General features: G+C 37.0%; 1 protein-coding gene across 2 annotated transcripts in view; it reads left to right on the top strand.

The window, feature by feature from the left end:
* LOC110450043 (rho GTPase-activating protein 39-like) overlaps nucleotides 1–25,111 on the top strand; it is a 170,690-nt gene that overhangs the window by 8,617 nt on the left and 136,962 nt on the right. The window contains exon 1 of one of the 2 annotated variants that reach the window (XM_021497269.1): nucleotides 21,684–22,138. The exons of the other annotated variant lie outside the window; for it this stretch is intronic. Coding sequence (XP_021352944.1) covers nucleotides 22,116–22,138 — 23 coding nt within the window. The 5' untranslated portion in view covers nucleotides 21,684–22,115. Of the gene's footprint in view, nucleotides 1–21,683; nucleotides 22,139–25,111 lie in introns of those variants that run through there. 2 annotated transcript variants of the gene reach the window in all.

Raw genomic sequence — 25,111 nt, forward strand, 5'->3', positions numbered from 1 at the left:
AGTGTAAAATCTATCTTTGTTCAGCATGATGCTGCATGTTTGTTTGGTTTCAATGTAATCTCCATTGAACCAGTGCATTGCTTGTTTACATAAAACATAGATTAGGCAGGGATTTTACAGCAGATTATTTAAATACTTGCTGGGATTTAGTTCTCTGTCAACTGTTAAAGTATTAAAAGGCTTTTGCATTTCACCTTTGGTTAAGTAATCGGTGAAGTATACTAGTAATGAAATATACACATTCAATATATATATATCTATAGGTTTATTCCGCTGTACTTAAATTACATAATTTAAGGATTCACGCACCAATGCCAAAAACTAACAAAGTATTGGAAACTGTTTTTTCCAGCATGACTATATAGCTTTGATAAATCTTGTCTGAAAAGAAATCCATACATTTGCTGGACTTTAATAAAAAATAATGAAAATGAAATAAAACAAAATAATCGACAATAGTGTTCTGAATGAAAAACTTTAGTTGGGCTCGACCGGGATTCGAATCCTGGACTTCAGACAGTATACTATTGCTTTAAGTAACTGAGCTACCTAGCTAGTCGATGGAAGTGTCCTAGCCTAACTGTGCTACAGTTATGTCCAAACGGAGGGTAAGGGGAGTTCACTGTATATAGGAAAAACCATGCTGTAGTGGGACCGGGATCCTTAAGAGTGGGAAACATGGAAAAAGTAATTGTTATATATTTAAGTAATTGTTATATATTTTTTTTTATTTCTGTCCGTTATGACCCAACTTAAGCCTTCAAATTAGCAACATTGAACATTTTGATTAACATTGAAAAAAATAATAATTCTAAAACATTTCATTTCCCTTGATAATGAGAATACTGTGTACAATAGTCGGTAATCAGTCTGTCTTTGACAGAAAGTTGCCTGTATTAGGTCTGCATGTTGACAGTTTATAGAGGAGTTTGGAGCCAAAAGTACTGATGGCTTGTTTCTCATGCTGTTTATTGATTTACTCTACAGTATGAAGTACAGACAAGATGGCCATATTGACATGCATGCTAATGCAGTCATTATACACACGAAGTAATCTTCTGATACAAAAATGTTATCGGTAACAGGTGGTCAGTAAGCTTTACATCTGCTTTCGGTTGAAACTGACCATTGTGTATTATCGAACTCCTGGATGGCTTTTGAATGAATCTGTGAAAAAGGTTTAGAGATCCTCTGTACCATGTTTGCCCCAATAAACACCCTACCCCGTTTTTAAAACACCCACTATCTCTTCTGCTCCAGGCAACTTCTGATCCATCCTTTTAACATAATGTATTGCAATACTTAAACAAAATGTCTGTTTAGGTATTTTTTCCAGAGTTTTTGAAGGTTTTGTAAAAATTTGAACTCATCCACCCCTAAAGACACATTTGAACTCTTCCAATTCAATAGTTGGTATAGGTCATTATGAAATTTCAGGGGGGAATGAGTTAATTTTTACTAAATTGATAAGCGCAAGGGCGATAATAAAGTTTGATACATTTAGGTAAAAAATGTGTTAGTCATTGATATTGAGTCAGTGGTCAGTAGATATTGAACCACCACATTATATTACTGTGAATGGAAGGTCAGGTAAGGTCAATCATGACCAGGTCATGACTTATAAGCCCAGGAATGGCTGTGGTTGGGTTAAGCATTTGTATGTATGTACATGTGTTGTATTTTACCTGTGTAATATCACACATGGTCAATGTTAAGCCCACCCTTCACCCTTCCTTACCTACCTAACATAAACCAGTCTACATCTTCTGTACAGTGTTTGTTGTTTATATAGGGGACACCTGCTAATGTATTTTTGTTTTATATAAATAGAGTTTAATTTAACCCATCCACCCATGAAATCACATTTGAACTTAACCTAATCAAAGAATGGGTAAGTCCAGTTCAAATGAGTTAAGGGGTTGACTCATTCACTCCTGAAGACACATTTGAACTTTTCCAATTCAAAGGTTTGAAAAGTTCAGGGGTGAATGAGTTAACCCTTTCACCACTGTGGACCATAATTGACCCATCCAGATCAATATATGGTAGAGTTTACTAAAGTTACATAGGGGTGAAAGGGTTAATGTGCATGTACATGTGCAAATGTAAGTCAGTGCCCATTTTTACCCCTTTTCAGGGACTAAGGTTCTCTGGACTAACCATTATAAAATGTGGTATGTATATAACTATCTGGATGAAAAATTAAGGTAGAAGCTATTGTTTTTTTAAATCTTTGATTAAGGTTGATAAATAAATTTATAAGCAAACTACAACGGTTTTGCAAATTATGAATTCTTAATGTGTAAAATTATTTCTGTTTGTATTTATGATACTTCAGTAAGCCAGGTCCAGCCTAAAATATTGATATGGAAATTTCTCATTCTATTTAGGCATGATCATGATAAAGAGACTGATTTCGTTAGAGTTTGACATGCTTGTGTGTCTAGCCCATATATCTTTGTTGGTCAGTTTGCCGATCTGATGAATGCCAATCTGATTCCGCTGATGTTGTGTCTGCCATTTTGTTACCATAGCTCTGAGTCTGTTGATTCCGGTCCATTTGCTGATATGTGTTCGTGTTGGGGTGGTCTGTTTGGCTGTTTTAACTCATTCACCCCTGAAGACACATTTGAACTCTTCCGATTCAAAGGTTGGAATAGTTCATTATGAAATTTCAGGGGTGAATGGGTTAATGGCATTGTACACTGGATATGGTATTGATTGGTCAATCACCAGATGAACAAGTGCTCTCTGTTAATGGTCAGCCACTGGACAGGTTTCAAAATAAAATGTCATTTTGCCATGGTCAATTTTGATGACCAGCTGGATAAGAGTATTAACCTCATAAGCTTAATGGCTAGACCAAGCAAATCTTTCATCTAGTATATTTTCAAAAAATTTGAAATTCTTGACTCACTTTTCTTGTATTGGAAGTTAGATGAACATCTAAGACAAGAAACACTTAAATATTTGTTGAGTGTTGAGGATTTCTCAAAATTCTCATTTGAAGAAAAAAAAACCACCCAGTTGGTTAAGCTAACCAGGCTTTGAAAAAAATAGACACTCATCAACTTTTATGGACATAGCTACCAGACCATCGGTCATTGTGAACCATGTTCTCTGTTATTGGTCAGACTACCAGGCAGAATAAAATGTCATTTAGTCCATTTTGACCAGATCTCTCTGTTAAATTAAATAAACTAATATAATGGTCACATTTTGTGAGATTTTTAGCTTCCAGGGGTTGGTTGCTTAAAATATGACAAGCTTAACGATTAATTAATGAACATTTTTCAAAATGCAAATTTTCAAATATGTTAGAATCAAAAAAGGGAATAATTTGGGATTCAGAAAAACTATTACAAGTCAATATATGAAATGTTTTGTTAATTTTGGAAACATTATTGGGGAACAAAGAGATAATTTCAAAATTTATAATGAATAACATGTTAAGTTGACAAAGCTTTCATGCAATCGAGGCCAAGAAAAGGGGCAGTAATAACAACAAGTTTATGGAGCTAACCAATAAAGTGGCCAGGAGGTATGCAACTGACCAATTTTATTGCTGCTCTTAAGTCCACTTTAGTACCTCACTAATAACTAGTAGTAAAACGTCCACCATGTAGAAATTGCACTTTGGGGAGGAAGCAAACTTTCTGTGTTTTGACTACTTTTTCCTGATACATGCATTCTTTAAGGAAAGTGGTACCAGTGAACAGATATAATTTTGAAGAGTTCCACTTGTATATTAATCAGAGTATTCTCCCTTATATATAGCTGTAAAAGATATTGAACTCTGAGGTTGGTTTTGTGGTTGGAAAGCAACATCAATAAGGTTCAGGCATGGAAATTGATAGATCCCTAGTTCTACCTGTGAAAGTTTTATTTTTTATTTTGTATATTTTTGATTGCTTTGATATATTACAATTTCTAACAATGTAATCCTGTAAAATGCAACACAAGGTGTTGTATGTAGAAGACATCTGTAAAAAATAGCTTAAAATAAATATTTCATAATACATGTAGTGCCAACTACATTTATATTAACTTGTTTGAACTGGGTCTGTGATGGTTGTTTGGTTCTGTGGTAGGGTATTTAACTCATTCACCCCTACATATTAAAACTGGACTTGCCCGGTCATTGATTTGGTAAGGTTCAAATGTGACTTTAGGGGTGAACGTGTTAAGAATGTCATAGTAATTTCTACATACTCTCATATTTCTCAATAGTTGGTTCACATTTAAAAAGCATAGAACTTCAACAAGAAGGCTCTACTCTTCAGGTTTTCAGAAATTGGAAAATTGTTCTCAAGGTTCCAGTGAATTAGAGGTAGATGGGGATTTTGAGTACATTTAGGATGGATAGTGTCCATATGATGATCTGTTCAGGATGGTTCAACATCTGTTTATAATTACATCGTAGAATTCATTTTTCCTGTAACAGAAACATTACACAAATTCAAACACTGGAGTAACCTGGCCTGAGGTTTCGGGGAATGCCTTTGAGTTTCTGTCTTCAGACAGATATAAAATCCGATTTCTTCACTACAAATAGGATCATCACTTTCCAGATCTTTCTCATACAGAACAGAATGCTCTTTGAAGAGACATAGCTGTTTTGATTCAAATAAATTCAGGTACACACTGCAGAGAAAAGTTGGAATTTTCATGATAGTCCTTAATTGTTGCACATTTGTTCACAAATGAAATTTTCTCTTTGATTCAATATTTCTTAATAAAGGTCTCTGTCTGTTGAACATCTATGCCATACTTTCTGGATGCAATACAGGTTGTTTTTTTTCTCTGGTAGGATGGCATTTTTCGCTGGATTACTTTAAGTGGGTTAGAATGAAATTGTATTTTTACTGCAGGTTTTCCTTGCCAGCAGTTTATGGCAGCCGTATTTCGGTGATCATGCAATCTAAAGCCAGCTCCATACTGTGCATAAAATTATGATAGTAACATTCGATGGCATTTTGAGCTAGCTAGTCTACAATTGTCTAGCAGGTCCTTCGATTGCCAATGTGTAACACTGACAATACCTTGATTACTAATTCATGGGTTTGTCTCTCTTACGCGAAATATACATATAGTGTTTGGTGTCCAATTGTATTATTTTTGGCTTTGGGAATTATGTACATTTTTCTGGTCGTTTCGGTATCGTCGACAAACCTCTGATGGTCTGACTGAGCGGATTTTGTCCAATGATATGTGTTTTGGCTCGGGGAATTATATATCTGGAGGTTTGTATGGATGGACTGTGTGGGCGTAGGCTTTGTCCACGGCTGTATCTAAATGATCAAGAAACTATGTGTACAAATTACATTGGCGTGTTCTATAACATGTTGGTTATTTATTAGAACGATATCATTGGTGCAGTTGTAATCAGAACAGTCTACTGTTTGCTATAGGCAATGAAGATTATAGTACTTGTACTAGCTGTAAAGCCAAATGTATGGGACAGAACATTGCATTTCTGAATTTTACATACTTTTTCATATAAATTAATTGGGTTGATATTATGCCAATTAAGACTTCAATCTCGTTATCAATTTTTTTCGTAATCCTGAATTAATTTTATTAATTTTTGTTCAAATTCACAGTAACAAGTGTGATTTTGTGAATTTTTATTTCAAAATTTATGGTCTGCAAGCCATGAGCTGGTCAATGTCTAAGAACAGATGTTCCTTATAGTCAATAGAATCATGGACATGAAACATTCACCTATGTAAGAAAAAAGTTTGTTGCGGTAAACAAAACCATGGACATGAAGCATTGACCACACGACCACTGGCAAGAAAATATGTTCCTTGTGGTCAGTAGAATGACAAACACAAAGCATTGACAGCTGTTAGAGAAAATAGTTTGTTGTGGTCTGCAGAATCACGGATATGAAGCATTGACCACTTGACCAATGTCATGAGATGTTTTGTTGTGGTCATTAGAATCACAGACATGAAACATTGACCCTTCGCCGTTAAGAAATGTGTTCCTTGTGGTCAGTATTATACAGACATGGAGCATTGACAACTGCTGAAGAGAAAGTATGTTATGGTCAGCAGAATCATGAACCTAAAGTATTGACGACTGTTAGAGAAAAAAGTTTATGGTCAGCAGAATCACGAACCTGAAGTATTGATGACTGTTAGAGAAAAAAGTTTGTTATGGTCAGCAGAATCAAGAACCTGAAGTATTGACGACTGTTAGAGAAAAAAGTTTATGGTCAGCAGAATCACGAACCTGAAGTATTGACGACTGTTAGAGAAAAAAGTTTGTTGTGTTGCCAATAGAATCACAGACATGCAACTGTTGGAGAAAATTTTGTTGTGGTCAGCAGAATCATGGACATAAAGAATTGAATGAATTGATTTCTGTTAGAGCAAAATTTTGTTGTGGTCAGCAGAATCGGCACACGGATCATTGACTGCAATGAATATTATTCCTGTGCTATAGATCGAGGATCACAGCGATAAAACATTGATGGATGTAAGAGTAGAAGTTAGTGGTGGTCAGCAGACTCAGGACATGGAGCATTGACCACAGAGATCATGATTCCAGTGATATAGAGGATCACAGCCATAAAGCATTGACTGATATTAGAGAAGTTAGTGGCGGTCAGTAGACATAAGCACTGACCACTGTCCCAGAGATTATGATTGTTATGATACTGAGGATTACAGACGTGAAATGCTGACTATGCGGGCTGGCCGAGGCTGGCGTCCATCCATCATCGGTGATCTATAACAGTTATGACAAGCACAGGTATACTGTAATGCTGTAAGATTAATTACCAATAACAATGTTTTTCCGCCTGCCTCCACACTTTAAATTGTGATAAGTACCATGTACAAACAGATTCTGATAATGATACACATGTAGTTACACTATCACAGAAGATGGACTCCTGGTTGGACTTTTACTCTGTAGCTCCACGGAGGCTGCACCCATATGTCCCGAGCAATCTGGTCTTCAATACTGACCAAGGTCTCGGCAAGTGGGCTGGAATTATTATACCAGTGTAGGAGTATATGTAGAGTCATGGTCCAATGGATTTAGGGCCTGTGTTCGTTGTAGTTGTTTAAAATGAATGTTTGGGAGACTGAGCAGTGTCGATGTCGTTGCCCGTGTTTGTGTCACACACGAGTGGACAACCGTTTCATTCTAAATGGACGACTGGACAATCACATTGTTAATAATTTCAGTCCACAGTTTCAAAGTCAGAGGTGAGTTCTTTTTAAACATATTATTTTGTGGTATTTGTTTCTTAATTTCTACCTTTAATTTCTTATAAATGAGTGCTATGTTATGTTCTGAAGGGTAAATGATACAGTATTAAATCAAATTTTGAACTGATCCTCTTGAAAATAAAGAATTGCTAGAAAGATAAGTTCTAGCTTTAAAAAGTTATCAATCGACATTTCATTTTTATGCGTCTTTTTCCACTGTATAGTTAAAATGTATGTGTCCCACGTGCACCATGTTGATTTTCGATACTTCCAGAAATTCTATGAGTCCCATCAACACTTTCTGAGTAAAGGACACAGGACTCTCCTCTAAAATTTATGATTGATTAATCAGAATGTCAAATGAAATTCTTCAATTAAAGTTATGGTTTCATTGAAGAATAATAGGGACAAAGTATGATGATTCAGGATAATTTATGTTTCTGTTTTCCCCCTGAACTGATGGACTGATAAGTCTTCTGGCCATAATAATGGGGAATAGGGAGTGTTCCTTCAGATAACAACCAAATACGTAATTAGCTTTGTATATATGACTCTGGCATGTCTAGAAGATAAAGAGTAAACAGTGGTCCAGGAATGATCATTTGGCCAATGGATGCAGGACAAATGAGGAATTGGGGGCTATTTGAGGCAAAAATGGGTTAATGGTTTCCCAAGGGAGTTGTTTCCAGTGTAGACCATTGATTTGTTCCGTGGTCAAACATTTACTTGCTACTTAATTAGATGTTGAAGGGAGTACCGGAAGGAATTTAACCTGTTGACCCCTAAGTATACACAATGGACTACACCATTCATTGATCTGGACAGATCCACTTTAGTGTATAGGTGGGAATGTTTATTAGTAACTGGTGGAAGACGATATGGTAATCGTGTTATCATCATGTATACAGCAGACAAAACACTACAGCATCACGATGTTCTTGGGTAGGCAATCTTATATAGTGTTACAGGTTTTAAATTTGAAACTGATGATTGATTACCGTATCTCTGTTTAAAAATGTAATACCGATGATGATGTACTAAACCTAAACTGTTCTACACGTATGGTAAACATGATCAGGGCTTATTGAAATCTTTGAGAGAATGCATAAGTCAATTGTTAGTCGATTGGAAGGCATTGCAGATGACCTTGTCGTTCATTTTGAGAAATACTGGTGTGGTCAGCAATGTTGTAGATGACCTTGTCTTGTCTTTCAGAGAAATACTTGTGTGGTGAACAATGCTGTGGGTGACCGTGTCTGTCTTTGAGGGCAATACTTGTGTGGTGAACAATGCTCTAGGTGACCTTGTCTGTCTTTGAGGGCAATACTTGTGTGGTGAACAATGCTGTGGGTGACCTTGTCTGTCTTTGAGGATGATACTTGTGTGGTCAGCAATGCTGTGGGTGACCTTGTCTGTCTTTCAGGGAAATTCTTGTGTGGTCAACAATGCTGTGGGTGACCTTGTCTGTCATTGCATGAGAGCAATACTGGTCTAGTCGGCAATGATGTACACAACCTTGTCTGTCTTTGAGGTCAATACTTGTGTGGTCAGCAATGCTAAGGGTGACCTTGTCTGTCTTTGAGGGAAATACTTTTGTGGTCAGCAATGCCTAGAGTGACCTTATCTGTCTTTGAGGGCAATACTTGTGTGGTGAACAATGCTGAAGATGACTTTGTCTGTCTTTGAGGTCAATACTTGTGTGGTCAGCAATGCTAAGGGTGACCTTGTCTGTCTTTGAGGGCAATACTTGTGTGGTCGGCAATGCTTAGGTGACCTTATCTGTCTTTGAGGGCAATACTTGTAATACTTGTATGGTGAACAATGCTGTAGGTGACCTTATCTGTCTTTGAGGGCAATACTTGTGTGTTCAGCAATGCTGTGGGTGACCTTGTCTGTCTTTTAAAGAAATACTTGTGTGGTGAACAATGCTGTAGGTGACCTTATCTGTCTTTGAGGGCAATACTTGCGTGGTCAGCAATGCTGTCGGTGACCTTGTCTGTCTTTTAAAGCAATACTTGTGTGGTCAGCAATGCTAAGGGTGACCTTGTCTGTCTTTGAGGGAAATACTTGTGTGGTCAGCAATGCCTAGGGTGACCTTATCTGTCTTTGAGGGCAATACTTGTGTGGTGAACAATGCTGAAGATGACTTTGTCTGTCTTTGAGGGCAAAACTTGTGTTGTCAGCAATGCTTAGGGTGACCTTTTTGTCTGTCTTTGAGGGCAATACTTGTATGGTCAGCAATGCTTAGGGTGACCTTGTCTTTCTTTGAATCACAGCAATACTGGTCTAGTCGGCAATGATGTACCCAACCTTGTCTGTCTTTCAGAGCAATACTTGTGTGGTCAGCAATGCTAAGGGTGACCTTGTCTGTCTTTGAGGGCAATACTTGTGTGGTCAACAATGCTTAGGGTTACCTTATCTGTCTTTGAGGGCAATATTTGTAATATTTGTGTGGTGAACAATGCTGTAGGTGACCTTATCTGTCTTTGAGGGCAATACTTGTGTGGTCAGCAGTGCTTAGGGTGACCTTATCTGTCTTTGAGGGAAATACTTGTGTAGTGAACAATGTTGTGGGTGACCTTGTCTGTCTTTTAAAGCAATACTTGTATGGTGAACAATGCTGTGGATGACCTTGTCTGTCTTTGTGGGCAATACTTGTGTGGTCAGCAATGCTTTGGGTGACCTTGTCTGTCTTTGAGGGCGATACTTGTGTGGTGAACATTATTGTGGGTGACTTATCTGTCTTTGAAGGCAATATTTGTATGGTCAACAATGATGTGGGTGACCCTTTCTGTCTTTGAGGGCGATACTTGTGTGGTGAACAATTTTGTGGGTGACCTAATCTGTCTTTGTGGGCAATACTTGTGTGGTCAGCAATGCTTAGGGTGACCTTGTCTGTCTTTTAAAGCATTACTTGTGTGGTCAGCAATTTTGTTGGTGATCTTGTCTGTCTTTGTGGGCAATATTTGTGTGGTCAGCAATGCTGGGTGACCTTATCTGTCTTTGAGGGCAATACTTGTGTGGTGAACACTGTTGTGGGTGACCTTGTCTGTCTTTGAGGGCAATATTTGTGCGGTCAGCAATGCTGTGGTTGACCTTGTCTGTCTTTGAGGGTGAAACTTGTGTGGTCAGCAATGTTGTGGGTGACCTTGTCTGTCTTTGAGGGCAATACTTGTGTGGTCAGCAATGCTTAGGGTGACCTTATCTGTCTTTGAGGGCAATACTTGTGTGGTGAACAAAGTTGTAGGTGACTTATCTATCTTTGAAGGCAATATTTGTGTGGTCAGCAATGTTTAGGGTGACATTGTCTGTCTTTTAAAGCAATACTTGTATGGTGAACAATGCTGTGGATGACCTTTTCTGTCTTTGAGGGCAATACTTGTGCGGTCAGCAATGCTGTGGTTGACCTTGTCTGTCTTTGAGGGTGACACTTGTGTGGTCAGCAATGTTGTTGGTGACCTTGACCGACTTTGAGTGCAATACTTGTGTGGTGGACAATGCTGTGGTTGACCTGGTCTGTCTTTGAGGGCAATACTTGTGTGGTGGCCAATGCTGTGGTTGACCTGGTCTGTCTTTGAGGGCAATACCTGTTTGGTGGACAATGCTGTGGTTGACCTGGGCTGTCTTTGAGGGCAATACCTGTGTGGTGGACAATGCTGTGGTTGACCTTGTCTGTCTTTGAGGGCGACACTTGTGTGGTCAGCAATGTTGTTGGTGGCCTTGACCGACTTTGAGTGCAATACTTGTATGGTGGACAATGCTGTGGTTGACCTGGGCTGTCTTTGAGGGCAATACCTGTGTGGTGGACAGTGCTGTGGTTGACCTGGTCTGTCTTTGAGGGCAATACGTGTGTGGTGGACAATGCTGTGGTTGACCTTGTCTGTCTTTGAGGGCAATATTTGTGCGGTCAGCAATGCTGTGGTTGACCTTGTCTGTCTTTTAAAGCAATACTTGTATGGTGAACAATGCTGTGGATGACCTTTTCTGTCTTTGAGGGCAATGCTTGTGCGGTCAGCAATGCTGTGGTTGACCTTGTCTGTCTTTGAGGGCGACACTTGTGTGGTCAGCAATGTTGTTGGTGACCTTGACTGGCTTTGAGTGCAATACTTGTGTGGTGGACAATGCTGTGGAAGACCTGGCATGTGTTATCAATACTGGTGTGTTTGTCAGTTCTGGTATGATCACCCCAGCCACAGATGTGACCTTATCTGTCTTTGAGGGCAATACTTGTGTGGTGGCCAATGCTGTGGTTGACCTGGTCTGTCTTTTAAAGCAATACTTGTGTGGTGGACAATGCTGTGGAAGACCTGGTATGTGTTATCAATACTGGTGTGTTTGTCAGTTCTGGTATGATCACCCCAGCCACAGATGACATATATGGTTCTCCCTGTCTTGGAAGATACAGTTATTGTTGTGTTGTTGATGACATCCTCCTGAGGTCACGGCACAGATAAAACTTCTTCTTTAGAACCACTTGGTCTAGATGGCCTCCTTCCTTCAGTATCTTCAGACCATTTTGTTTGATGTCATGCTGAAGTTCCACCCTGTCTTGTAAAAAAAGTTTATACTTTCTTGTTATACTGCAGAAGGCATTTTGAATCTTGAAAGGGCAAAACAGTCTGTAAAAGTAACTTAATGACCAGGTCTTAACGTTCTGTTGTTTGTTACATCTTAAGCTTCCTGTCTGGGAAACTGATACTGCTGTTGTCATGTGTGCATGCAACAAGTTCCATGTACTTTCACAACCTGAAGCTGTTGTAATCAATCATGATTATCCGAGTGTTTACCGTAGTCAATTTAACATCGGTCAGAGCTCATCATTCCAAATTACAACTGGAATCATTTTTGACCAGAAGGAGGACACCGAAAATTACATCAGAAATTTGACAAGCAAAACCACCCTGAACATTTAAAATGGAACAGCTCATCATTTGATTTGAAAGGTTCCATGTTTGGCTGTAGGGGTGAGAGGTTGCCGTCTATCACCTGAGCATGCCAGTAAATCAATGCTACTTGTTTACATGAGTGTCTTGGGAAGACAGATGGAAAAGCTAGAACCGATCTCTTGGAAAAAGCCTGGAAACAAGATAAATTACATCTCTACTTGCTATTTACTCAAAATACTCTGCAAATCCTCTCAAGAGTGATTGGAAATGCGCATAGAATTTTGAACGAATTAGCTGAGAAATATCAATAATAAGGTTTGCATCTTTCGATCTAGTGCGTAGCACGACAACCTTTTCTTCTAGATTGATTTCGTAATAGATTTCCGGTTATCGGTATCTAGGACAGACTATAGCTGTTTTACGCAATCTATTTATATATATATATATCGGTGAAAGAGTTCTCATCAGTTGCTCAAAGATCTACCTTGATTTTAATCAGTGGACACGAAAGAAGATGGCGTAGTTTGATTATGTTCCTGATTAAGGATACAGATCTGGTTTACATCGCCACCAACACAAAAAAATGTATATATAATGTATAGGTGACCAAATTGCACTGACACCCTCCCAGATAAAATCTAAAAGCTCGCATTCTGAAATTGCATTATTTTAATGTTGTTCTTCATTTCTGTTCATCATAATCTGCATTGGAGTGTAATCAAAATCTTGAAATATCAAAAGCTATTTTTATAGCTTGTGCGTTTTTCCTTTTGTCATCAGTTATTGACAATTTGACAAAGCATGACAGAAATGTATTGATTAGGAAGCTTATTGAAATCTTCATCCCTGATATGGCTTCCGTAGATTTCATTTCTTATCTCCGAAGTCTAAGACATTATTGATCGGCCATTATTCTCTTGGATTTTTCCCTGACAATTTGCTGTTCTGCTGCTGTTGTAAAAAAGAAAACAAATACACAAAAAAACTTAATGGCGGGGAAGTTTCCACTCCACTGTAATCTTCATACAAAAAGCACATGACTAATCGTGCAGCTAAAATGTTTTGAAACGCTGCTTGTTTTTATTTTTTCTATTTTAAGGATTATATAACATTAAATGGTCCATATGAGGTGTTATTGGGCTCCATGTCTTCCCGATATTAGATTTAACGGGGCAATGAGCTGGCTGCAACCAGGGGGTTGACTTGTATGTACCAAGTATTCCTCAACATGCAAACTGACTATTTCCATGCAAGACTTCGGGTAAACATTTGTGTATACTGTATTCTGGTGCGGCTAACTGCTTCGAGAGTTTCATTTAAAATCTATGTTGCCAGAAACCATCTTATAATGGAGTAATTACCAGCTACGAACATTTGTTGAGAGATTTGTAAGCTTCCAAAAGTGAAACTGAAACTTATCAAGATTATTCTAGTGTTAATACAAATTTACTGTTACATTGTCTTCATGATCAATCTTTCATAAGTTTGATTTAAAGAATTCAATATGAAGTCTGTTACCAAGCTTGTTCCTGGAAATAAAAAATTAAAAAAATGTTTCGGGTAAAACCAGTTGGAGGGTTAACAAAGCTTAACTTATTCAGATACAATTTAGAAACAGATTCAGATGGAGGGAGTTTAAAATGATTTCCTTGTAATTCATCACAGGAACGGTAGGCTACGGGAATTTAATATAGTTTTGGCTGATGGTGCTGCCCTCTATTGGTCAAACTGGGAGGTGGATCAGGTCAAAGTATTCCCGTCTTGGGACACTGCCCAAAATATTCTTTCTCTGTTGTCTGATGTTCTCTCAGATTATAAAGAAGAAAATGTGTTCATCACGTTTTTGTTATTACGGCAATTATTTTGTTGTTTGTATACAATAACTTGGAAGAGGGAGTGTTTTGAATAAATAAATAGTAAGTTGATATTCTATACACCTGTTAGAGGAGACGATGGGATATATACATATTCCCTTGTGCTCCCTGCAGATCTAGTCTAGTGGGCGGTGCTACTCTTTGTTTTACCAGGGTTTGGGGATTATTTTGTCGATTTACTATGGAATGTGTTGTTTTGTTACTGTTTTGTTGTAGGATTGGATGTGCAACCAAGAAATGAACAAGTCTGATACTAGCTGATATGAAGACTTTTATAGCATGAACATTTCTGTTTATGTTGGTTTTGGTTGATATTTTATTCCATGGTAGCTAATATGAGACTTTGACATCCGTGACATGAACATTTTCTGTTTACGTTGGTTTTGGTTGATATTGGATCCCTTGATGATTAATTGATAAGGAATCTGTAGATCTTGAATCAATCTGATGTTTTATTGACAGATTCTTAACCCTTTCACCCATAGGAAACTTTAGTAAACTCTTCCCCTTTCATCCATAGGAAACTTTAGTAGACTCTTCCCCTTTCACCCATAGGAAACTTTAGTAGACTCTTCCCCTTTGACCCATTGGAAACTTTAGTAGACTCTTCCCCTTTCACCCATAGGAAACCTTAGTAGACTCTTCCATACAATTATCTGGATGAGTTCATTGTGGTCCACAGTGGTGGAAGGGTTGTATGTACAGGTCTGAATACTGTTTTTTCCCCACAACCACTATAGGTTTCCTCACTTCCGACTCATTGGATAATTGGTAACACCCTGGACGTTATTTCATTGGTCAATAATCTAATTATTATGTCCAGTTACAATGCTTTGTGACGTCAGCTTCTATTGTGAAGTCATACTTATAATAGCAATTGTTTCCCGGATCAGAAACAGGAATAATGTATTAGCAAATGAAATATATGGTTTTCTAGATATAATATATGAATGTTGTGAGCAAAAAAGGTCCCAAAGCTTGTAAGGGTTGATTGTCATGTTTTTGTCAAATTGTTTAAGACGTAAACCTTGTGTCTTTATACCATTTGATACGTGATAACCAACCGTTACTTGTTGGGAACCTTTCTTGAATGCACTGAAACAATTGAAATCTGCCTGTAAGATTTATCAAAAATTAAAATATGTTTTATTGATAACATGCATTATCCAAAAAAAAATCCCCGTAAAAGTTCCTCAATTTGTTTGTAGTTGCTTTTGGATTATGGTTTCTATTTTCGGTAATTTAATCTCGTGAAAAGGTATAACCGCTATATCATATAAAGCTAGTGTTAGATAATACATAATGTAGAAAATCCCCTTTGTTACGTGTAGACCGATGCATATGAAACTCCTTGATCTATATAAAGTGCATTCACCACTGGAAGCAATGCCTGTTAAGTTAACTCAATTGTATTACGTCATTATATTATTACATTTGTGTCGATTTGGATCATATACCATTTGCACTAGTGTGACCATATGCACCATTTTGCTGAAAAACACATTTGATCGTAAATGTTTTATTTCGTTCGGGAGTGATATGTTTTGTACTCTGTGAATGTTAAGTGACTATCAGTTTCAGTATCGGGGCCCATCAGTGCAAAGGTTTGTGTATCTGTGCTCAGCCTCCGTTACATCACTCACTCCACGGCAAGTGTTGCAAGCTTATTTGAGGAATTTAATTTTATTGAGCCCTGCCCTATGGATTACAGTGCAAAAGAGATGGGTCATACCTTCAAAAGCAATTCAGGAAATTTTGTTGATATCGAGACCCACATCTCTTTATAAACTTAGTTTACCATCATAAAAAGATCGCTCAAAGGTCAAGGCCATTTCATATTTGTATTCATATTTATATCAAGGTCATAATATCAAAAGACATTTGCTACTGACTTCGTATGAATTCTGTCACTGGAGTCATTGTCATAAGAGCCTATAGCAATTTTGAGATCAATGTCCAATATACTGTCATAGATGTCATGTCATGTGACCTTTTCATGTAGGTCAAGGCCACATGTCCCTTAATTTAGGTAAATAAATCAGAGGTTGAGACTAAAAAAAATATTCTGAAGGTTAAGGTAAACATATATCTGAAGCTAATCTAAAATAAATAACTGTATCTTAAGGTATATGTCATGTTAGCTTGGGTAATTATTTTAAATGTGTATCCTGCAATAATCCCAGGTGCCAAACACTTATATCTAAGGTGGAAGTAGGGAGTGGGCTTATTACAGGACAATGAAGCAGCAGTTATTGGCATTTCTACTTATTGTGATGAATATGGATGGGCTTATTACCAAGCATGGACTTATTTCTGGATAAATACTGTACTCAGTACATAAAACAGTATGGCATTCATTGTAAAGATCTAACTCAGACAGTGGGACATAGAATATTTAGATGTTTATATCAAACAGCAAACAGCAATAGTCTGAAATACATTGGATAGATCTCAAATCAAACAGTGGGAAATATAGGGAGAGATCTAACTTGGACAGTAGGACATAGAATATTTAGATGTTTATTTCAGACAGTGGGACATGGAATGTTCAGGTGTTTATATCAAACAGTGGGAAATAGAATATTTAGATGTTTATATGAAACAGTGGGACATGGAATGTTTAGATGTTTGTATCAGACAGTGGGACATAGAATGTTTAGATATTTATATCAAACAGTGGGACATAGAATGTTTAGATGTTTGTATCAAACAGTGGGACATGAATGTTAGATGTTTGTATCAAACAGTGGGACATGGCATGTTTTGATATTTATATCAAACAGTGGGACATAGAATGTTTAGATGTTTATATCAAACAGTGGGACATAGAATGTTTAGATGTTTGTATCAAACAGTGGGACATGAATGTTAGATGTTTGTATCAAACAGTGGGACATGGCATGTTTTGATATTTATATCAAACAGTGGGACATAGAATGTTTAGATGTTTATATCAAACAGTGGGAAATAGAATATTTAGATGTTTATATCAAACAGTGGGACATGGAATGTTTAGATGTTTGTATCAAACAGTGGGACATGGCATGTTTTGATATTTATATCAAACAGTGGGACATAGAATGTTTAGATGTTTATATCAAACAGTGGGACATAGAATGTTTAGATGTTTGTATCAAACAGTGGGACATGGAATGTTTATATGTTTGTATCAAACAGTGGGAAATAGAATATTTAGATGTTTATATCAAACAGTGGGACATGGAATGTTTAGATGTTTGTATCAAACAGTGGGACATAGAATGTTTAGATGTTTATATCAGACAGTGGGACATTGAATGTTTAGATGTTTATATCACACAGTGGGACATAGAATGTTTAGATGTTTGTATCAAACAGTGGGACATAGAATGTTTAGATGTTTATATCAGACAGTGGGACATAGAATGTTTATATGTTTATATCAAACAGTGTGACATAGAATGTTTAGATGTTTGTATCAAACAGTGGGACATGGAATGTTTATATGTTTATATCAAACAGTGGGACATGAAATGTTTTGATATTTATATCAAACAGTGGGAAATAGAATGTTTATATGTTTATATCAAACAGTGGGAAATATAGGGAGAGATCTAACTTGGACAGTAGGACATAGAATATTTAGATGTTTATTTCAGACAGTGGGACATGGAATGTTCAGGTGTTTATATCAAACAGTGGGAAATAGAATATTTAGATGTTTATATGAAACAGTGGGACATGGAATGTTTAGATGTTTGTATCAGACAGTGGGACATAGAATGTTTAGATATTTATATCAAACAGTGGGACATAGAATGTTTAGATGTTTGTATCAAACAGTGGGACATAGAATGTTTAGATGTTTATATCAGACAGTGGGACATAGAATGTTTATATGTTTATATCAAACAGTGTGACATAGAATGTTTAGATGTTTGTATCAAACAGTGGGACATGGAATGTTTATATGTTTATATCAAACAGTGGGACATGAAATGTTTTGATATTTATATCAAACAGTGGGAAATAGAATGTTTATATGTTTATATCAAACAGTGGGACATGGAATGTTAGATGTTTATAGCAAACAGTAGGACATGAATGTTTAGATGTTTATATCAAACAGTGGGACATGAAATGTTTTGATATTTCTATCAAACAGTGGGACATAGAATGTTTAGATGTTTGTATCAAACAGTGGGACATAGAATGTTTAGATGTTTATATCAAACAGTGGGACATGGAGTGTTTATATGTTTATATCAAACAGTGGGACATGAAATGTTTTGATATTTATATCAAACAGTGGGAAATAGAATGTTTATATGTTTATATCAAACAGTGGGACATAGAATGTTTAGATGTTTGTATCAAACAGTGGGACATAGAATGTTTAGATGTTTGTATCAAACAGTGGGACATGAATGTTAGATGTTTGTATCAAACAGTGGGACATGGAATGTTTATATGTTTATATCAAACAGTGGGACATGGAATGGTTAGATATTTATATCAAACAGTGGGACATAGAAAGTTTATATGTCTATATATCAAACAGTGGGGCATGGAATGGTTAAATATTTATATCAAACAGTGGGACATAGAATGTTTAGAGGTTTATATCAAACAGTGGGACATTGAATGGTTAGATATTTATGTCAAACAGTGGGACATAGTATGTTTAGATATCTATATCAAACAGTGGGCCATAGAATGTTTAGAGGTTTATATCAAACAGCGGGACATGGAATGTTTATATGATTATATCAAACAGTGGGAGATATGAGGTTTACATGTCTAGATAGCAAACAGTGGGCCATAGAATGTTTAGAGGTTTATATCAAACAGCGGGACATGGAATGTTTAGATGTTTATATCAAACAGTGGGACATGGAATATTTAGATATTTTTATCAAATAGTGGGACATGGAATGTTTAGATATTTATATCAAATAGTGGGACATGGAATGTTAGATGTTTATAGCAAACAGTGAGACATAGAATGATAGATGTTTGTATCAAACAGTGGGACATAGAATGATAGATGTTTATAGCAAACAGTGGGGCATGGAATATTTAGATGTTTATATCAAACAGTGGAAGCCACAAATACATTAGATAGATATCTTCATTAAACAGTTGAACATAAATAGATAGACACAGGCAGGTCTATGGCCAGCTCTACCATTAATGATAGCTTCACCAAAGCTGCCTGATCAATGCATGCCAGTCCCTGGCCTTGGAAACGTTTGTGCTCGGACAGCAGTTCCGGGAATGTTTGAGCTGTGTAATTTCGAATCCTAGTGTCACTGAATAAATGTCAGCTAAACTAGCGCTTGATTAATCTATCGAATGATGAAATTAATGATTAAAGAATTGAGTCGGAGGGATAACGATTTTCTGGGGCTGCAGCAAAGAAGCTGATCTCAACAAAAATAGAATTATTGTGTAATGTTTGGGAAGGTCTAATGTTGCTCAATCCTTTCGCTGTAGTACTTATGGTTGGGATATTGGTTCTGATGGATTTTTTTAAAACACAGAGCTTTGTTTACGAACTTGATGAAATAGCTAATCTGAAACTGTGTTGGAGACTAATATTCCTAACACTTTATAACATGTGAGGCATGAAAATTTGTGACAGTGGCAGACAAAAATTGGGGCACAGAGAATAAAATATTCCTTTCATCTTATAACACATGCGGCATGAAATTTGTGCTAGTCACATTACAAAAATTGCGGAACAGAGACAAAATATTCCTATTACCTTAAAACATGAGAGACATGAAATTAAGAATGCTAATAGATGGTTTGCTTAATTTTGGAATTGATACATGACAGAGTCAAAGAATAAAATGTTAAAGTGAATTAATATTGTCAGTCGCCTGAATAAAAATGCAAATCAAACAAGCGTAGAACATTTTAGTAATTGACCTGTGACCATGAGGACTTCGTAAAACGTTGAACTGTTAATTGATAGTGTCAGAGGTCAAGTAGAGAAGACAAACGAGGGAAGACAGATCTAATAATTGGCACATCATCCAACAACTAATCATGTGGGATGATCCTGCAGCAGCCTCAGCATCTTACACAGGGATGATTGAGGTATGTGTGCTAGGGGCTAAGCAGAGTCTGACGGACACACAAGGCATAGCCACTCAAAATGCTGGAGAATTCACAGCCGTCAGCGATTCCGATTTAACTTGTTAGCTTTATAACTGATGTAATGGGAAGGAAAGTGCTACCAATTTATTGATTTTATGAAAAGTTGAAAGTGTTAATGATCTGAGGATATCCATTCTAGGTGATATGATTTTTAGTGATGATTAAAATTGGAAAGTTTAAATTAAAAGTGAAATGGGATAGGCTTATGTTGGTTTAAGCCTTCTCGTATCTTGAGTGTTTGTAGGCTAATTATAGAAGGATTTCTAGGGATGTTTCTTGTGGAGAGAATTTCTGGGTTAATTATGGATTTTTAATCAGTTTGGTATTTAGAATACACGGGGAGACAAGACCCGTGTATGACTGACATGAATCTTCAGCCACTGTTAATTATTTTGAAGTTCAGTGATTAAACTTGAGTTGTTGAGGTAGAACATAGTTTCTGTTATAATTTTGTGCAATTGAGTATGTGTGTGGTCATACCTGGCAAAATCGGTATCTTCTTGTTATTACCAACTTTTAAAATGCTTGAATTAAATATTTCGATCTCAAACCTGTTTCTTTTTTTGGCTCTCTGGGTCCAGAATACAGGTGATCTTATGTCATGACCCGGGGTCTGTTGTTTGTCTGTCGGCTGTCAACTTTTTATTTAAAACCCTACTAGTCCTGAATGGCTCAGTGAATTTTTATTAAACTTAGTCTGAAGCATTAATGGGCAAACAGGACCCAATCATGTTCAAATAGAGGGTGTGGCCCCTCAGGGGGTAGAGGGGCAAGGCCCAATAGGGGCTACAGAAGGAAAGATTTAAGATTTTTCTTAGTCTACAGGGAGAAAATTTAACCGAATTGGGCAAAGGGACTCAATTTTGTATAAACAGAAGGTGTGGTCCCGCTGGGGACAGAGGAACAGGGATCAGTAGGGGAAATGAAGGTAAATTTTGAACCCCAGTATTATGTTTAATGAGAATCATTTCCATGGTTGCTTATATGGCCAGGTAAGCAATACAGGCCCCTTTTGCCTCTTGTCTATTTATCCAATTCAACACTCTTAACTGTCAAATATATCAAGATATGTTATCAGTTAAACAATTTAAATAAACATATTGTTCTGCAGATGAGAACCAATTAAAGCTATCAGAAATTTATGAGTAAAGGGAATAAATGAAAAAAGAAGGTAAAAACAAACTATTTTGTGAATAAATGAAAAGTTGTGAAGGGCTGTAACAATAGGGTTGAGGAGGAAGTGTAACACTGCCAGTGTATATAGGGGATGTGACAATGCTGAAGGAATTTGAATTTATTGAGGAGGTGATGCAGAGGTGAGGTCTAAAGAGGAGTGTCAGACAGATCCTGTCATCATTTGGCCATTGAGTGCCCTCATATCTATACAGTGGACCTGTGAATGGGTTTGTAATTCACAGAGACCAACACTCTGATGTACGGGCCACTGAGTGGGCCACTGAGCGTGTGAGCCGTCTGCTGCGTCTGATGCTGGGGCTGTTGACTGCCTCTCTGCACATCCTGTGCTATAGTATATAGTTCCATAGACGAGATTCTCAATAGACACTGCACTAGAGTCCCTCTCAAGTCTCACTCCATATACATTGTACTAGAACCACTCTCTGTAGGCATTCTCCCTATCACCTCTGGTGTCTGTACATATTTTCCGCATTTCATCCTTCTTTTACAAGTCTTGTTGGTTGAATGTTCGAGGAATATAACCAATATTTTACGTAGAAACTGGTGATATCTGCCTGCTGCCCCAAACTCAGAGGGATTACATCAACATTGAATCAGGATTAATTTGAGATTTTTTTCATTTGATATTGGAGATAAAAGTTGTGTGACTGTATTGCGGAGTTCCAGTGACGGTATTGTGGTGCTGTATCTGGGGATTTCCTTCTTCGGTGTACTGTTCATGTTTGTAAACCTACCTTGCCACTATTACGAGGCAATGTAATTACTTTGCACTCTGCTACAAGTCAGCGATGAGGGGAAAGGGAATTTGGTCGTAAGTACATATGTTCAAAATCAAATGCATGCAATCAAATTATAATATTTATTTTAAAAATATAAATTCCAAACAGAAATTTGTTTCTGTTGAAATGTTATAAATTAGGAATACTTTGTGACATAGGGTGTACTGGTGCAGTTACAAAATTGTTTTGTTTTTAATAGTTCTTGTGAAATCATTTACTGTCCGTAGGTTGCTATAAATAGTATGTATGACTTTTTGATGTCAAAAATTTAAATGTTATTTCTTGGATTGTGGCATATTGTCAGTTGAACCAGTTTAGACAGAATAAACAACCTTTTGTAAAATTTAGTAAAATGGTGTATTTGTGTACTTGTTTTTGTGTATCATGTCAATACTATTAAGTACACAAATATATATGGATTTGATGCGGCGGTCATACAGTCTGATAGGTAAAGATGTGGCCATGTGTCAGTATTCTCTTTATGACGTCACATTAATTTTAAACCTCACAATATTTTCTGACCAAGAGAACTATTTCTAATACAGCCATTTATACTATTTTTTGTTAAAAATATGATATGGAACTGAAAAAATATACTGGTGTCAACTACATGTATGTCAACATTTATTTCTCTCCCGTACCTCTGGGTGTTGAATAGAGCTGTCCCATCCAAGACCGTGTCAATTTCTCAAATTATAAGATATCATATCTTGTGCCAATGTGGTTGGAATTGCCCTATGGGCATACTGTATGTCTTTTATATGGGCATGGTTGTAATTAATACCAACTTAGTGTGTTATTTTCTATGGGCAAGTGTGTAATTGTCACCAACCGGGTGTGCTATCTTCTATGGGCATGGTTGTAACTGTCACCAACTGGGTGTGTTATCTTCTATGGGCATGGTTGTAACTGTCACCAACTAGGTGTGCCATCTTCTATGGGTATGGCTGTAGTTGTCATGGAATGTATAAATTATAAAACCTCTATGGGCATGGCTATAATTGTCACATTGGGTGTAGAATATCTTACCTCTATGGGTATGGTTGTAATGGTCACATAGGGTGTTGTATATCTTATCTCTATGGGCATAGTTGCAATGGTCACATGGGGTGTAGGCTATCTTACCTCTATGGGTATGTTTGTAATGGTCGCATTGGGAGTAGACTATCTAACCTCTATAGGCATGGTTGTAATTGTCATATAGATATAGGATATATATATTCTATTGGTGTACTTGTTAAAAGGTCACAAGGTTCAGGTATGTCATTACAGTTTGAATAATGACAATCACTTCCTACCTTCAGTAATTACTAGGTTGTTACACACCTGATAACGATTACCTGGTTAACCCCTCGAGCTGTTTGGGGTACAATGTGTATGATTAGACCTCTACAGCTTCTCACCAGTTGCATGTTTAGTGGTAGCGGAGGTTAGACTGCAGGAAATTGATTTTGTCCAGCACTTGCTGTCCCTGAGATAAAACTCTGGTTCTTTTCTGCAGACGTAGACACACTGTATGTACAAATAATTTGGCTGCAAGTATACATATATGCATATGTAAGGTGTGAGTAAGACCTTATATGTCTGTTGAACTGACATACAGGTTTTCCCAGTTGTATTGACTATATATGTTTATAATGACAGTATATATATCTGGAAGATAGATATTTTCATAATTGTCTGTCTGGTATTCATGACGTGATGGGGCTAATCCATCGGCAATCTGTACTGATACTCCGGCTTGTATGACACACACGATAACACTGTGATATCTGGCGCCCACTTTCATGACCATTCTTTACTCTCCGAAATCATAACCAGGAAGTTAAGGGAAAACGTTCTTAAAGATCCCTGTACCAGTGCCGAAAATTTCTGCTATGGCAGACAAAACATTTTTTGTGACATGAAAATAGCTTTTATACATTGGAAAAGAAAACTTTACCGTGATGAACTTTTATAGGAAAAAAAAGAGATGAAAGGACAGTTAACAACAACAGTGTTTGGATGGTAAAAATGTGATGGTGCCACTGACCAGGATTTAAATTTTGGGCCTCAAATCAGACTGTCCCTCTAACCAACTGAGCTCAATGCTTGGTCAATGGTCCATACTTAAATATAAGTACCATGGCTAAGGCCCACAGGAAAAAAGAAGGAGAGGTTGTGTTGGGGGGGTGTTGATGTTTGTACATAAAACATGCAGTGGAACTCTAGTGTTTTGTCTGCAGTGGAACATTGATCCTTAACTTAAAATGTTCCTGAAGTCCAATACTTCTTTCGGAAAGACATATAATTATGAAATTTCCTTTAGTTACAGAAAGTTCGGAAAACTGCTGTCAGGATGAAGAAAATGCATTTTTACATTTCCATCTGTTCTTGTTTACTTTAACAACAATTTTATTAAGACTTCATTAAAATATTTGTTATGAAAACAAACTGAAATTCTCCCTTATTTCATATCAGATATTTTATTTTGGGAGGTGCCATTTACTCTGTATTCAAATGTTCCTGACTTCACAGAAATTGAAATGAGTTTTTACACTGGTAATGAACAAGACATAATTAGCCAGTAAGAATTATTGATATTGAGCTCATATTTACTTTGGTCGCACAAACAGCATCTTGGTAAGATCTGTGGATAATTTTCTAGAGTATGATATTTCATGAGCCATGTTACTGTACCAGTAAAATATAAAGGATTCTGAAAGTAGTGTTGATTGTCCTATCAAGTTACATGTTATTTAGGATTTTATGTCAGAGAGAGTGTGAGAAAACCATTATAGGGCGATTCAAGTGGAGAAATTTACAACTTCTGTTTCTTTGAAGGGTGAAAATCTTTTAATAACTTTTTTCTCTTTGGGTTGATGAAAATAAAAGTGGTATGTTTGTGATGTAGAAACACATGTGTTACCTAGTAAATGTCTACCATGATAGATCAGGATTAATAGATGTGACTGCATGGTCCACAGCCGCCACCCAGCAGCACAGCCTCCGCTACTTCAGCCAAG

The sequence above is a fragment of the Mizuhopecten yessoensis genome, unplaced genomic scaffold (assembly GCF_002113885.1).
Source record: "Mizuhopecten yessoensis strain PY_sf001 unplaced genomic scaffold, ASM211388v2 scaffold4947, whole genome shotgun sequence".
Lineage (NCBI taxonomy): Eukaryota > Metazoa > Mollusca > Bivalvia > Pectinida > Pectinidae > Mizuhopecten > Mizuhopecten yessoensis.